Source organism: Stegodyphus dumicola, chromosome 4, assembly GCF_044657685.1.
Source record: "Stegodyphus dumicola isolate Sdum_Otavi_A_Nest chromosome 4, ASM4465768v1".
NCBI lineage: Eukaryota > Metazoa > Arthropoda > Arachnida > Araneae > Eresidae > Stegodyphus > Stegodyphus dumicola.
Window position 1 is genome coordinate 160,627,601 of NC_140771.1, and position 16,712 is coordinate 160,644,312.

General features: G+C 33.8%; 1 protein-coding gene across 1 annotated transcript in view; it reads right to left on the minus strand.

The window, feature by feature from the left end:
* mlt (tubulin folding cofactor E like protein mlt) overlaps positions 1-16,712 on the minus strand; it is a 64,771-nt gene that overhangs the window by 38,624 nt on the left and 9,435 nt on the right. Inside the window, exon 3 of the mRNA XM_085815699.1 lies at positions 2,731-2,906. Within this exon, the coding sequence (XP_085671825.1) occupies positions 2,731-2,906 (176 nt within the window). The remainder of the gene's footprint in view (positions 1-2,730; positions 2,907-16,712) is intronic.

Below are 16,712 nucleotides of genomic sequence, written 5' to 3' on the forward strand. Positions count from 1 at the left end.
AGTGACGACTGTCCCGCTTTGTCTCTGGCTCATAGTGATGGCACCAGGTCTCATCATCTGCGACAATCCATGAAAGTGGGGTCTTCCTGATACCGAAACAGATGTTGCAGTGCTAGCCCCATACGCAGTTCTTTTTGCTGGTCGGTGAGCTGCTCCGGAGCCCAAGCGGCACACACCTTCCAATATCGCAACCTGTCGTGAACAACTGTCCACGCAGTTCCATAGCTGACATTCACCTTCACCGCCAACATTCGCAATGAAACATGCCAATCACTTCTCACTAGGTCGTCCACCTTGTTGATGAGATCGCTCGTGATGACAGTGTTTGCCTGGCCTGGTCTCGGGTCATCATACACTCTCACGGCCTGCACAAAAACGGGCACTCCATTTTTTGACAGACTTGTCAGAGACACATTTCTCTCTGTAAACTGTCTCCATCTGGCGATGAATAGCTGCCGATTTCTCACTTCCGCTGCCAGAAATCGGATAACACCTCGCTGCTCCTTAGTCGTTGAATTTTGCAACGCAAAAGCTATCCTCATACGGACTGCCGCATCATTTGGACGCCACTTTTGATAAGAGCCACTGCTCTCTCCTGCGCATGCGGACGCCCGCACATGCTCCGATCCCAGTCAGAGACTCCAATCACATCCCGATATGTCTCGCTACGTTCTGCCATGGCGGAATATGCAAATATTTAACTGTTACGTTTTTACGTCGTTTCGTACCTTTTCATTTGATCACCCCTTGTAAATGCAGAATTTTTATCTTCTTATATCTTAACATCTATATATCTTAATATCAGCTAAGATATCTTAATATCTTAGCTGATAGGAAAGAAATTGTTCTGTATTGAAGGTAGAAACTTTAGCTTAAGTTTCTTATATTCTTAAGCTGGTTTCTTGAGGCCCTACTCAAAATATGCAATTAGAGGTTTCCTTTAGTTTTAAGGGTTTATGTCTGTTGTCAAAAACATATTTGCAACACATTTGATCACTAAAACATGAAAGCTGGATGTACACTTACTACTGGAACTTTATAGTACTTTCATGTGCAAAATCATTTAATATTAACATTAACCCTAAACATTTTGTTTAGGTTAAATATACCCTTCCTTTCTGTAAATTTAAGGACTTTAAGGATATAAAGTGAAAATTTTTCATAATTTTTGTGAGCTCATTCTTGCAAATTCCCTAACTTTCATTACTGAGATTTTATGTTTTCGAAGGTCTTTATTTATTGGCCTCTTCAAAGACCAATTTCAACAGGTACTTTAAAACAATCTTAACAGCTTTTTCATTGCCAAGCCGGTAAAAATAAAACTTCAGTTTCATGTCCTTAAGTAGTAGTAGTGGGTTGCATTTCTGAAATTAGTAGCACCTTTGGCATAAATGATGATTGAATAGGTCCTTATTTCAGCTTCAAATTCTGTTTTACATATATCTCTTAACACTTTATCTAGGCTTAAGTCAGTCAGCACAACAATTAGATATATTTTTCTTTGGTTTGTTGAACTTTTTCTACTTCAGTTGGTAGAGCTGCAAATCCAATGATTTGCACATTACCTCTATAGGTTTGGAATACATACTAGACTGCTTATATATTTTTCTAAGTATTATCTATTGTTCATCTTCCAGGATTTTTTTGGCTTCAGTTTCATTTTGTTCCTTTCTAATGTCCTGCTGTTTTGTTCCAATCAGAATATCCAAAATTTTGTCAGCTCCATATTTTTCTATTTACCTGAAAAGGTCATCCTCATGCCTAATTTCCAATTTCACAACTAATTATAAAATACTAGCTTGATATTAGGTAGCTGTGTTCTGAAGGAGAGTTTTTTTTTCGCTTGATCCATTTTTATTTGGTCTGGTCTTTTCATCGCCATCCCTGGTTGCATTACTTTCCTAGAAATCATTAGAATCATACTCGCTGTTTCATAGGAAATTAAGTCACAGAAATATCCCTATATGAATATTCCATCACCTTAGTACCTACATGAATTTGTGTGAAAATATATAAAAATTGGGAGACACCTGTGTGGCACTGTGCATTGTGGCCAAGAGTCATTGCTCACTGAATGAAGTTGGGCTAATCAGACTTAATCCCTCCTGCTCTGGTTCTCATAATAAAACATGCTGTAAAGTATTTCTATTGTTTATGATACTAAAATACTTTCAAAACAATTTTTTCCTCTCACTTAGAAGAATTTTACTAATAAGATTATTTATGCATTTTTCATTCAGAGTTATTTGTTAATTTATCTTAACTTAGGAATCCAATTCTAAAACATAAACTACAAAATTTTTAAACAGAACAGCCACTATAGAACTAATTAAATATGAATTAATTTTTCAGGTAACTCTTACATCTGCTGTGACTTATCTTTCAGTCATAAACTTGCAACATCACCATTGCCTGCAAAATAACATAGCACAAACAGGCCCTTTTAACACTTAAATTTGCCAAATGGCAGCATATTAATTAAATACTGAAAGATAGTATCTAGCTTATAATTAAAAACAGTAATTCAAATTACTTCACTTCAGTTTAAGACTTCCAGAAACATTAATAATAGTTCTTCATTTAAATTACCACACACTTTCAGTAACATTAATTCATTTAAACTTATTTAATTTTTATGCAGTTAGAATAAATTAAAAAAAAAAAAAAGAAAGAAAAGAATGTAAATGCTTTTATGAATATAAAGTAATATGAGTAATATTATAAACTCACTTTGGCATAGCATCAAGAAAACTACATACAGTTTCCCATGGAACATGAGTATGATTTAGAACTAAACTGTGTAAATTCTCCATTTTAGTCAGCTGTTCTGGCATAGCCTCTTTCATGTCATTATGGCTTAGATTTAGGAAAGACAAATTTGGCATGTACCGTAAAACATTGTCAATCTGGAAGAGAGAGAGAAAAAAAATAAAATGCATTAATTAAAAATATTATAATATAATAATTAGGTAAAAAGCTGCATAAACTAACTAAAATTGTGATATTCAATATAGTTTAATGCACAAAATGCAAATCCTCTTTCCTCTCCCATTAGTTTGGTTTGGTTAGGTTAATCATGACAAAGCACTTGAGAGCTATAAGCCTAAGGAGGAATGCCTTCGTGGAGGACTTTATGAGGGAAAACGGGCCATATACACATTACACAAGAAAATGCCCATGCAGCCAGCCTGCTCACCAGGATTTGAACCTCAGATCGAACTACCAGCATTCAGTGACTTTTACCACTCGACTGCTTGTGGCCTCCTCCCCCATTAAATGGGAAAGCATATCACAGCTGTTACATCCGCAGACTTACCTCTCCACAGGAGTTCAACATAGGAGAGGCTTAATTTTTCAGAATTCTTACAGTTGTCTATAAGTAGCTAACTATAAGGGCTCATATTTAATGTTATTCATAAAATCAGTTCATCATGGAAAGGTATCACTAAAACTCATTCAGTACAAAGTCTGAAATCTGGAATCATTCACAATCCAAACTTCTAGACTACAAGCAAACTTTTTTTTTTTTTTTTTTGTGTGTGTGTGTGTATTGTTTTACCCATGCACATTTGGTATTTTTTCATTAGAAAACACATGAATAGTCCTGATTTTTAGTTTCACTTCAGTACAAAATAAAATACCTCCATATTCAAGAAACATCATTTATTAGCATAAATCTGTATGATTAATAATTAGGTTATATGGCTGCCTTTTTGCTTTGCATACATCTCAAACCAAAACATTCTACATTAAAATCTTGTAGATTTTACACATACCGAATAATTTATACCCCTGAAGCAAACCTAGTGAATTATTATTTATTTTTTGCTTTCATCCTTACATTAATTCTCAATGCAGGGCAACTTGAAAAATAACTTAAGCAGTGATGTCCAAACAATGTTTGTTTTAATATTAAAAATTAAATACTAAAGAACATGGTAACCTTTTATACTGACTAGGCGATGATTAGATTTCAGCTAACTGAGAGTCTAACTGAATGTGTTGATAAGGGGAAAGTTAACAAAAATTTCTTTCCATATGCATAAAATAAGTTTTGTAAATGATACTCATAAGCCAAAAGATTACACTTAATGCTGTTTGAATTGAGAATAATTGATTTATTATTAAGGAAACTGGTGCCTAGTATGGCCATACCAGATGGCAGAACTTTGGGGAGGTAAAATTTTTAGAGAAGCATTGAGCAACAAAAAATAAAGAGATGGCAAAATCTTTAGAATTAGGGACGGCAATGGGATGCGAAATTTAGACATGCGACGAGGGACGTGGGCACCACCCCTTTACCGTCGGTTAATTGGTGTAGCGCCACGTCCACCAATATCTAGAGTTGAACCCTGAGTCTTTCAAAAGAGCAATTACATGGCCATACAAGGGCTGTTAATATTTAGTATTACATTCTTGTTTGCTGGTTAACATATTCTATGGATAACGTGATTTACAGAGTTACATACTGACTTTGTCTCTCATTTCCGGCATACAATGCATATGCATTACCTGAATTACATTAATCTTACATTGCGTTGGATTACTTTTGTGTACAGTTACAGTTTTTAGCTGTACATTTCAATAAATATACCTACATTACTTGTAGATTGCATATAAATACAGTTTGCATGTACAGTTACATATGCCAATATTACATGTGCCTTGCGTTACATTATTTTTATATACATACATAGTCAGGCATGCCTACTTCACATATTACTTAATTTTACCTACACTGCTTAACCTTAGGTTACATATACTTGTAGTTGCATATAGATACATGCAGATACATTCTGATTAATTTTTTAGATACAAATATTTACAAACATAATAGTCTTACAGGTTACTTACATTACATGTTATTTGGGTACTTATTGCATAATTTTCCAGTACATGAAATAGACATTCCAATACATACATTGCTTTGCGTTAGACATCCTATATCCCTTATTCATAATACAAAACATATATGTTACCCATGCATTTTTATTAGACATTTCTGCATTTATATTGCATTACTTTAAATTGCATAACTTACTTATACATAGCTTACTGATACACAGAAATATTTACATATATTACACTCCCTTACATTACTTTGCTTACAGATATATGCACTTTCTTACATTTGTTATGCCTACATTATATATCGGTTCATTATATATGGTCTTACGGTATAATTTGCCGAAATTTATTTACACAGTACATGCACATTGTTAAATGCAACTGACTTTCCAGGTATGAATACAGGCAGTCTTTATACTGTGAGTTTCTAGTCTACATTATAGTTTCTTAAATTCACTTGAATGACAGTTTTCCTACATTGCAATACATGTCCTTTTTAAAATGCTTAAGTTGTTTTTACATGCTGGGTTGTTCTATGGCTGACACAAGTCTGTATCTAAGTCGGACAGTCTGTCCATCAACTGTACCAGCTTTTTAATAAAGTGCCGCTGTTTTATCATATATTTACAGAACGGCTGGCGATTTGTTTTAGGGAGGTTGATATGCAGTCCTTCTGTTAATGGGCATGACGTTAAATAGTGCTCTGGTGAGCCTGAGTCGCCGCATGCACATTCACTTGTGTGACTTATGCCACGCTTGAAGAAATATTCCGGGTAGGGCCCATGCCCGGAAATGAACCTTACCAACTGTGCATTCGCTACATTTCAGCTAGTGTCTACATAGCCGATGAAGTAGTGGGTCCTTCTCCCTGTGGTGCTTTGGTCCCATTCGTTCTGCCACATGCCAGTAGCCCTTAGGCGTAGTGTCTTCTTTAAATATGAATGCGGCCATGGGATGATAATTGGTGCAACAGGCGGGTCAGTTGTTGCCTCTTTGGCGAGTTGGTCGGCAAGTTCATTGCCATAGTGGCCAACATGAGCCTTTATCCACTCTAATTTTGTGCGGTACTGGGGGTTACTTCTAAGATCTCTCTGGATTCCCTGTATAATCTCCGAGGGATGATCTGCATTCCAAATGGCATATAACGATGATAAGCTGTCCGTTTTAATGGTGACATGGCTATGCTGGTGCGAGTGCAGGTAGCGAATCGCTTGTGCAATTGCCACTGCTTCGCTTTGAAAGACACTGTTATGTTGTCTTAACTGTCCCTTCCATTTCTCGATTGCGTTGTCTTGTTTCGTGGCGACATAGGCGCATCCAACTCTTTCGTCCAATCTAGACCCGTCTGTATAGATGGTCATTTCCCTTGAGTGATGAGTAGCAGTAGGATTAATTGAGATAAGTATCCCTTTGCCTTTCTCTGCCGGGTGGACGTCAAGAGGGCAGAAGTTTGTTTCGTACTCATCCGGGTAGTATGTTTCATCATCAAAAGTAACTGCCTTCTTAAGTTGCAAAATGTGTTGGCGTGCTGCCTCCTCCTCAACCCGGATGTGCAGGGGAAGGAGACCAGCAAGTACGTTAATGGCATCGGTGGAGGTGGTGCGGTAGGCCCGTGTGATTCCCAATGCGAATGGTCGTTGTATGCTGTTAAGATGTCTGACCTTCCTTCCTTGCATTGGGTAGGCCCATACTGCGGCAGCATACGTCACTATCTTCTTGATGACTGTCGTGTACAATACCTTTTGAATATGGGGGTTAAGCCCCCATTTGTGACCATAAAAGAGTTTCATTTGTTTGGCTATGGCTGCCGTCCGGAGTTTGAGATCCTGCACGTGAGGGATCCAGGTCATCTTATGATCAAAAGTGACCCCTAAATATCTTAGCTGGTCCACTATCTGCAGGCGTTGGTTGTTAATCTTTATGGTGGGGCGTCTTACTAAGGATCCTCCTTTTTTCGGAATTAAAAGGACTTTTGACTTATGTTCTGCAATTGTGAGCTTGAGTTTGGTACACTGGTCATGAAAGATCGCGCAAACTTCATTGCAATTTTTCTGTAATTTTTCTCGCGTGGTACCCTTTACAATAAGCGCCGCGTCATCCGCGTATGCAATGACTTTAGTGTGCGCCGGCCACGTCGCTGTCAGTACGAACGTTAAGTTCCATAAATGCGGCCACACAGCAAGATTGACAGCAAAATTGTTAGAATTTAAAGAGATGCTTGGCAACAAAAGTTAAGAGCCACATTTGTGGGAACTGATTTATGCAGAACTTAGAAAAGGTGACTTAACTTCAGTGAAACAGAAGCCCGACAAAATTTAAACAGAATAACGTCTACAGTCACCAATCTCATGATGCTTCACCAATAGTATATAGCAGACATTAGCAAAATATTAACAAGTGTTAGATGTTACCAAAACCAAAATTTTCCAATTACAGAAATTTGCTGAGAAGTGATGAAAAAAAAAAATATGATCATCTGATGTGATGACAATGCCCCAACCATCAAACTGCCAATTGCAAACTGCCTGGGAATGCTCCACATGGCAGTTACAGGACTTGAACAATGGAATTTTGTAACTGAACAAGAAATATTGTCTATCTATACAACTGGAGAGAAAATATTAGCCCCCAAAATGAAGCAACTTAACTTACGTTGAAAAAAATGTTTAATAAAGCAAACAATTCACACTGAACTTCTTTTCTGTAGATTTTGATTTCCTTAGATGGAAGTTCCTCCTTCCTTTCATAAATTATTCATTATTTCATAAAGCAGTATTTTGTATTTCTAATTTTATAATTTCTTTGTACCACTAAACTACATTTAAACTGATGATCTAATATCCGGAGAAAAATCCCAAACCTGGAATTGCTACAGTTCTGATGAGTCCAGATCTCAGACTTTGTACTGTACTCAAAATTGTTTCTAAGTAGCACCTTTTTCCCCTCTTTATAAGGAATTATTAGCAAAACTGAAACATTTTTATGAACTAGATGAATAAGCTGTATATGTTGTAGATAAAGTGTTCCATTTCAGGGGGATCAATTTCTTTCCAATTTCCCCGTGAGTAAAATGTTATAAAAGTGGAATTGAGACTTGTTTTACAGATGGTCATTAAAATTTAAGTGATTTTGATGATAAAGCAGTAAAAAATGAAGTATTAAAGAAAGATGCTTTATTGAAAACAGTAAAAACATAAATTTTTTATCATTACATAAATAATACTTCTTAATTATACACCTACATGCATTTTGATGGGTTTCATAACTGTAAATTATTTTTAGCTGTAAGAAATGTTTATAGATAGCATATGAGCACTCATGGTATTTTTTCATAATGCACACATAACGCAATCCTTATTGTGTTTTTTATGTTTCAAGAGCGCGACTTAGGATATATATTATATTTATATACAGCATTAATCTAACATAGATATTTGACACAAAATCGGACTTTTCCTGAAATAACATATCCATTTTTTCCATATTTTGATTCTACGACTCAAATTATACCTAGATATTAAATTTTGTAATTTTTGGTGAGAAATGTATGGAGAAATTTAAAAATTTACATTGCAAACTTTTTTCAGTTTGCGCCAAGAATAATTCACTTGGTGGAATTCTTAATTTATAATAACCTACTTACTTTAATTTTCTTTTCATTCATGCACAAGAGGAAAAGTAGTCCATTGTTCATCCTTTCAAAAAATTTTAACAAAGTGCATAAACCATAATTTCATTATTATCGCTTATATTAAATACATCAAATTTCAAAATGCGTCAAAATGTAAATTCAAATATATCTTAGGAAATTTTGAATAAAATAATCTAATTTTTTGCAGATATGCTTAGAAATACATCTACTTTAAGATGATGTTAAAAATTTTATAAGTTATAATACAATAATTTTTTCAAAAAATTTATACAAATATTTTAAAATAAATAATAAAAAATGAGCAAATTATATTTGACTTAAGAATTTTTGAAGTTCCTAAATTTCGAATTCTGGAACAAATCAAGTAAGTTCAATTAAAAAAAAAAAAAAGAGAGAGAGAGAGAGAGAGATCTCTCTACATATAAAAAAAGAAAGAGTTTGCCTGTGTGTGCGTCTTCCGTTCGTGTTGCACGTAAGCTAATAGACTCACGGCTACGAAATTTGGTACATAGGTGCATCTAGACAAGAGCCAGTGCACCTCGAAGCAATTTTTTTGAAATTCGAATTAGAAATTTCTTTGTTTTGTGATGAAATCGTGTCATTTTGAGACATAATGGGCTATAGGAAAGCAAGATTTTACTCTACACACACTCCATTTTCACATCGTCATGAAACGTAGGCACTTAGCTATTTTACGAACTTAAAATAAATTTCATGTTTCAATAAATCGATTAAATACGAATTTATTTAACAAAGTGAGCTTAACACCTTTTCAACGGGATTTTTTTCTAAAAAAGTTCATTTTTAAAAACATACAGTTTATTTTTCTTTGATTTTTGGACACGTTAAACTTTTATCCTTGCGATTGCTTTTACAAAAAGAATTTTGGAAAAATGATAATATTTTGTATTTAAAAAAAAAAATTTTAAATGAAGCTTCCAGGTACACTTTTCACATCTTTAAAAATGTGATTTTGGCAACAATTTTCCTTTCTTATTGTTGTTGATAGATTTTTGATGAAATCCCATCATTTTGAATAGTTTCATTCTTTTAGAAGTATGGATTTGGCAACAATTTTTCGTCGTATTTCTTATGTCACTGTTTTTAAGAGATTGGCATATTTCATTGTCATTTTTTATATATATAATACATTTTTATTGATTTTTTTTGACAAAGTTGTTTTGCAGAGTAAAATTGTGTGCGGAATTTTTTGTTTTTTGAGTTTCTTTCATGTTATTTTTTGCTTATTTCACTGTTTGTAAGATATTGAAAAGTTCTGCATGATTTTTTTCTTCAACGGTAAGTTGGTTAATTTTTTTATTAGGATAATTAATATTTGTATTAAGGGATATAGGTTTTTTTGAACGTAATTTTTTTCTCTTGAAAATAAAAGATAAAATATCATTAATTATACTTTGCTTTTCAGAATTTTTTGTTTCTTGTATTCTTTTATGTTATTTATTGCTCATTTCACTGTTTTTAAGATATTGAAAAGTTTTGAGGAATTTTTTTAGGAAACAAAGTTCTTAACCTCCTTTATACCATTTGAGTTTTTAAGATTTTGCAAAGGGAAGTTGGTTAGTTTATTTATTAGGATAATCAATATTTGTATTAAGGGATATTGCTTTTTTCATTGTAATTTTGTTATACGTAATAACTTTTTTTGGTACTATTCGGTTTCAAGGGCCGTAAAAAATCGCCAAACTATTGTTGATGCCAATGCTTCCAAAAATAATCGCAACCCTAATAATTGTGGCACGAACGGAAGTGTAATAGTAAATAACAATTGAAGATTGATGTTTTAATTTAGATGAAAGGTTAATTTCATATTATACTTTTTTATTATTATAATTTGTATGAAAAGGGCTAAACATGACTGAATGGAAGCATAAGAGTAAATAACTATTTCAGATCATTATTATAATTTATATAAAAATGGCTAAACATAACTGAATGGATGTCTGCATCGCTATTTCCCTACCGACTTATCGCTAAAGCATTATTTCATCTCGTTGGTTGTTCAAACGAAATTTTCTATAATGAATGATGCCTTTTCTTTGAAAATATTCTCGGTAAAGTGCAGAATCGCTCACTTATTTTTTGCAAGGGTAAAAACATTTGGATTTTTGTCAATTTTCTTTTACTTTTAAGTGAAAATCGGTCAATGTGCACATAGATAAAGTCAAGGGTGTGCGCAATGCCACTTCTGTGCAATTCTAGGATTTTTTTTTAAGTGAAAATAGGTCGATGTGCGCATGGATACCGAGTATGTGCATTTTTTAAAAACGCGTCAAGCAGTGGGTGATTCTGCACTTTATCCAAAATTCTATTGCCGACTTTTCGTCATGGGCAATTCCCAAATTGTTAAATCTATAGGATATCAAAAAAGGATTTAAAAATTAAACTAGTATTTCAATGGGGTCTTAAGAAATATAGAACTATATAAACTTACACAATCTGAAATCAGCACGTACGCTAGATTTGGCATGCTGTTAAATGGGCGTGTTTGCTAGATTTGGCGCTTTTGCGCATACATTTTTGCTGCAATTTTTTTATGGACCTCGAAACCGAATAGTACCCTTTTTTTTTTATGAAGGTGTTCTGCAGAGTAAAATTCTACACAGTTTATAAATTTAACGTTTGATGTTCCCTTCAGCTATTTTTCCGGTACATTTAAAAGCCAGACGAAGGCTGGCAGCGAAGCTGCTAGTTAATAAATATACAGTCAAAAGTCGTTAATTCGGACACCCATAATCCGGACCTCAAAGCTAAAAACTTTCTGCACATGCGCCGCGTTGGCACATGCGCACAGGCGTTTTACGCGTGCGCATAAGACCTTGACTACTGCGCATATGCGTGTGCGCAACTGCAGAATACGTTTTCGCCTGCGCGTTTAAAGTATAACAGACGGGGTAAACTAAAATTATCTAATTATCTATTTCAGTTAATGTTAATGATTGCATTGTTCCTTAATCTTCGAATTGGATCCCACTTATTATTTTTTGCAGACTGTAAGAGCAATTTTATAAAAGTAAACTTGAACTTTCAATTATGTCAAATAGAATTTCCGATGCTGGAACTTCCAAAGGATCTACAAAACGAAAGTTTGTTTCGATGTCCAACAAACAAAAAGTGGAATTACTGCAAAAAATGGATAAAGACATGAAGAATGTGACAGAGAGGTTAGTGAAAACGAAAAAATTTCGATTGACAAGTTAGTCGGTATTCTCGGCACAGCAATTAACGGGACTTGAACAGCAGAACTTTGTAACTGAACAAGAAATTATGTCTTTTTATAGAATTAAAGAGAAAGTATTATCACATAAAATGAAGCAACTTAAACAACTTACATTGAGAGAAATGTTTAATAAAGTAAACAAATAAATATTAAGCTTTTTTTTTTTTTTTTTTTTTTTTTTTTGGTAAAATTTGATACCCTTTAGATCATAATTGTTCTTTATTTCATAAATTACGTTTTCATATTTTTAATTTTAGAATTTCTGCATGCCATCTTACGAGATTTAAAATGATGATCTATAATCTGGAAAAATCGATAATCCGGAATCGCCGAAGTCCCGACGAGTCCGGATTAATGACTTTTGACTGTATATCAAATTTAATTTAACACTGAGGAGCTAATTTTTAAAAAACACTCGTGCAATCTATACAAAACTTGGCAGTTTGGCATAATTTGAATTGTAGAATTGAAATATGAAAAAAAGTGGCATGTCATTTTACGAAAAGTCTAATTTGAATACCTATATTAGAACAATGCTATATATAAATTTAATACATATCCTAAGTCGTGCTTTCGAGACATGAAAAAACGCAAGTTGAGATGAATTGTAGAATTGAAATATGAAAAAAAGTGGCATGTCATTTTACGAAAAGTCTAATTTGAATACCTATATTAGAACAATGCTATATATAAATTTAATACATATCCTAAGTCATGCTTTCGAGACATGAAAAAACGCAAGTTGAATTTTGTTAATCAGCCCAGTAGAACAGCAGATATAGAAATGTATCCCCCTTTTTTTTGTGCAGTGTACCTATTAAATTTACTGATGCATATAAAGTAATACATTCTTCCAGTGACAGGGGAGAAAAAACGAGAAAAAATTTTTAGTTTTCCACTACTTCAAAAAATACAAAAAGGACATGTAATTAAAATTTTGAATATTTTCCATTATTTAAATTTAAATGTGAAATGTAACTTAGTAAAACCAATCATAAACATTTTTCTCATTTTGCATCTTGTTCTCCGTTTATCTAAAACCTCTAATTTAAATTTGTCTTGAATTACATTAATGTTAACAAGTTGCTATAATTTTAGCATTTTTTTTTTTAAATGGCACTTTGTGCCAAAATACAAATGACAGTATTGCAATATTGTAATTATAATAGTCATTTTTAAACTAGCATATTTATTTAAATATGCAACTTGTGAAAATCTTGCTTGTTGACACTTAGTCGGCACAGACACTTAGCTGACAGGACATTTAGCAGACACGGAGAGTTGACAGAACATTTAGCATGCATGGATAGTTAGCAGACACAGACAGTTAGCCAAAAAGGGCAGTTAGCCAAAAAGGGCATTTAGCCGACAGGACATTTAACCGACACAGACAGTTAGCCAGCAGCATACTTAGCCGACAGAGATATTTAACTAACAGGACACTTACCAACATGAAAATTTTGCTGATACAGACATTCAGCCAATAGGACATTTAGCTGGCAATGCATATGTACAGTCAAAGAAACATTAGATAATGCTTTAGTGAAATCTGTTCATATTTATTTGAAAAAAGGCAGTAAAAATATATTTACGGGTGTCCCTTGGCAAAAAATTAGTGATTTCTGGTGGCACATGGACACTGAGTTTGTGCAATTCTTTGACTTGTTATTTTGGCTTTGTGTAGCGACAATTTTTGTGCCAAAAATCGAAACTACACAAAGGCAAAATAACAAGTCAAACAATTGCCCAAACTCAGTATCTATGCATATATCGACCTATTTTCACTTAAAAAAAATCAGAGAATTGCACAAACTTGCCATTGCACACTAACTTGACTCTGTCCATGTACACATAGATTTATTCTCACTTAAAAAGTGAAAGGGGCAGCCAATTCTACATTAAAGTCAAATAAAAAATATGTAATCTCAATAAACTACATTTTAAATCAAACAATGATATAATGTAAAAAAGGAAATTCATCTTAGCACTACACAAAGGAAATATCCACTTATCTTATTTAGAAATTTCCATGTCTTCAGTCGAACAAAATTCCTTAACAGCATCCAAAAAACTTCCTAAATTATCTGAACTGTATACTGGTGTCACCTAGAATCTGTATACTGGTGTCACCACATAAATTCACAAAAATAAGAGTAAAAAATATCCTTCGTAGTGCTGGTATCCTTTGAAATTCAACCATATGCATTTCCTTCATACAAACAGGACACTTATAATGGCTACTAAGTTAACCTTGATTTACACACTGGTCAATTAATTTTCCCCCCTTTTGTTCCAAGTAGTACAGAAAGTTCAAATTAATATTATTATATTCAGTTATTTTACTGTGTAAACCACAAAATAACCACCGTACTGCCTAACCAACATCCAACACAAACATGCCCTTAATCTTTTCCCATCATTCAAATTCACCGCAATCACGCAACCAATTACGTCATAATAGGGTTTCCATAACATTCAACTACTCAGGTTACCATAAATGAAACAACAAATTGGCGATAAATAGAACAGCATCTTGGCAATAAATGAAACAACTTAGCAATAATCCAAGGGGCACACTTAAATATACTACAGTATTAAGTACATAATCTGGACGTCCATTATCTGTAATGATCTATAATCCAGACCTCAAAGCCACAAACTTTTTTTTTTTTTTTGTATGCTTTATGCATGTGCATTTAATGTATAACGGACTGTATAAGCTAGGCTAAAATTATAGGGTTTCCATAACATTCAACTACTCAGGTTACCATAAATGAAACAACAAATTGGTGTTAAATAGAACAGCATCTTGGCAATAAATGAAACAACTTAGCAATAATCCAAGGGGCACACTTAAATATACTACAGTATTAAGTACGTAATCTGGACGTCCATTATCCGGAACTCAAAGCCACAAACTTTTTTTTTGTATGCTTTATGCATATGCATTTAATGTATAACGGACTGTATAAGCTAGGCTAAAATTATCTTTACTGATTTTAAGGCATTTCAGTTAATGTTGCAGATGGCGCTGTTCCTTAATCTTCTAATTGGATGCAGCTTATTATTTTTTGCAGACTGTTAGAGCAATTTTATAAAAATTAAGCTTGAACTTTCGATTATGTCAAAAAAAGTTTCCAATTCTGGAGCTGCCAAAAAATCTACAAAGTGAAAGCACGTTTCGAAGTCCATCAAACAAAAAGTGGAATTGCTGCAAAAAATGGATAAAAGCAATGAATAACAGAAAAAGGGTTCGTTATGCTAAATGTGACGATCATGACAAAGTGATGACTGAATGGGTCAGACAGCATCGCAGCGAGGGCATGCCATTGACAGGTCCAAAGCTAATGGTTTAAGGCAAAATATTTCATGAAGAAATGAACTTAAACACTGAGTGCACATATTCGACAGGTTGGTTAACCAAATTTAAAAATCGCCAGAAGACTATCAAAAATTTCAGGTGAAAAAGCTTCAGCTGATACTGAATAATTTGCAGATTTATTAATCTTTTTTTTTTTTGGTAAATTTTGATATCCTTTAGATCATAATTGTTCTTTATTTCATTAATTATGGTTTCATATTTTTAATTGTATAATTTCTGCATGCCAGCTTACCAGATTTAAACCCTTCGAGCCGGGTAGCGAAAACGCGCGCTTACCGCGGAGGCCGGCAGTGTCTTCCGCGAGCGTCTCTCCAGGGCTGGGGGCTTTTTTGCTACTAAGCCTAAATCCATGAAATTTCCGAAGTATCAATGCATTGTTTAATAATGCTCTATAGAGTATTTAAACGGCTTATGCTTTATAGATATTTATATATATATACTTTAATTACCTTATTTCTTGTTTAAATGCATATTTTACACATTTTATTTTAATTACTCACCATTTTATGACTTTTAACATTATAATCTGAAAACGAAATATATTACTTAAAATTCTCTTTTTGTATGAAAAATTTGAAAACAGGAATCTACACACAGTCCTACGTTACATTCCTTGAACTCGTTATAACTCATTTGGCGTTTTGGAGGATTTTTCCGGGAATGTGAACAAACGAAGCATCGTCGTCTCATTTTCTTATCAGTCTCTTCTGAACAAAATTTTGGAAAATGTCTTTCAGTTAATCTTTCAGAATCAATATCAGAATATCAGAATTTCAGAATCAATATCTGAAATATTTTGCATCATTTCTGCTATTTCATGCTCTGTTAAACATTTTCGACGCTTCGACATTGAAACGGTAAAAACAGAAAGAATTCACGTCTAACAAGATCTAATTATTTTCTAAAAACTGAACTGTAAACCGAAATACTCAACGCTTTAGCGCATATAAAACTTCTACTTACAATAAACAACTACCACGTGCAAATAAAGTGCGATTTAAAGAGACGTCATAAATCACGCCATTCGGAAACATTTAGTTCCCCGTTTGTTTATATAATCAAAAACACGTGTATGTGAGTCATGCTTCTCTCATTTCGAGTAGAAGGTCTAATCTACATGTATCTAAAACCATATGGACATACAGTGCCATCTTGTGGCAGAAATTATAGTTTGAAAAACGTTCCAAGGTACTGGCACAAATACGTGACAGTCGGTAGAGAATGCAACAATGCTCTGGCACGCCTGCGTGTCGGCCGGTAGATAAGTGTGTTCGTTGCTGGCACGTATACGTGACAGTCGGCACGAAGGGGTTAAATTGATGATCTATAATCCGGAAAAACCCCTAATGCGGAATCGCCGAAGTCCTGACGAATCCGGATTATGGACTTTGTACTGTATAACTAAAAAGGCTGTTTCCAAGGTATCCTAGCATAAGAACATATTTTTTTGTTGTTTTACTTTATTTAATGTTAAGGAAACTATGGATTTTAAAATTGGACACAAAAGCAACCTTATTTTGGCATAGATTTTTAAAATTAATTTTGAGAATAATCAAGCGTAAATATCTGTATTTCAATAGTCACAAAGAAAA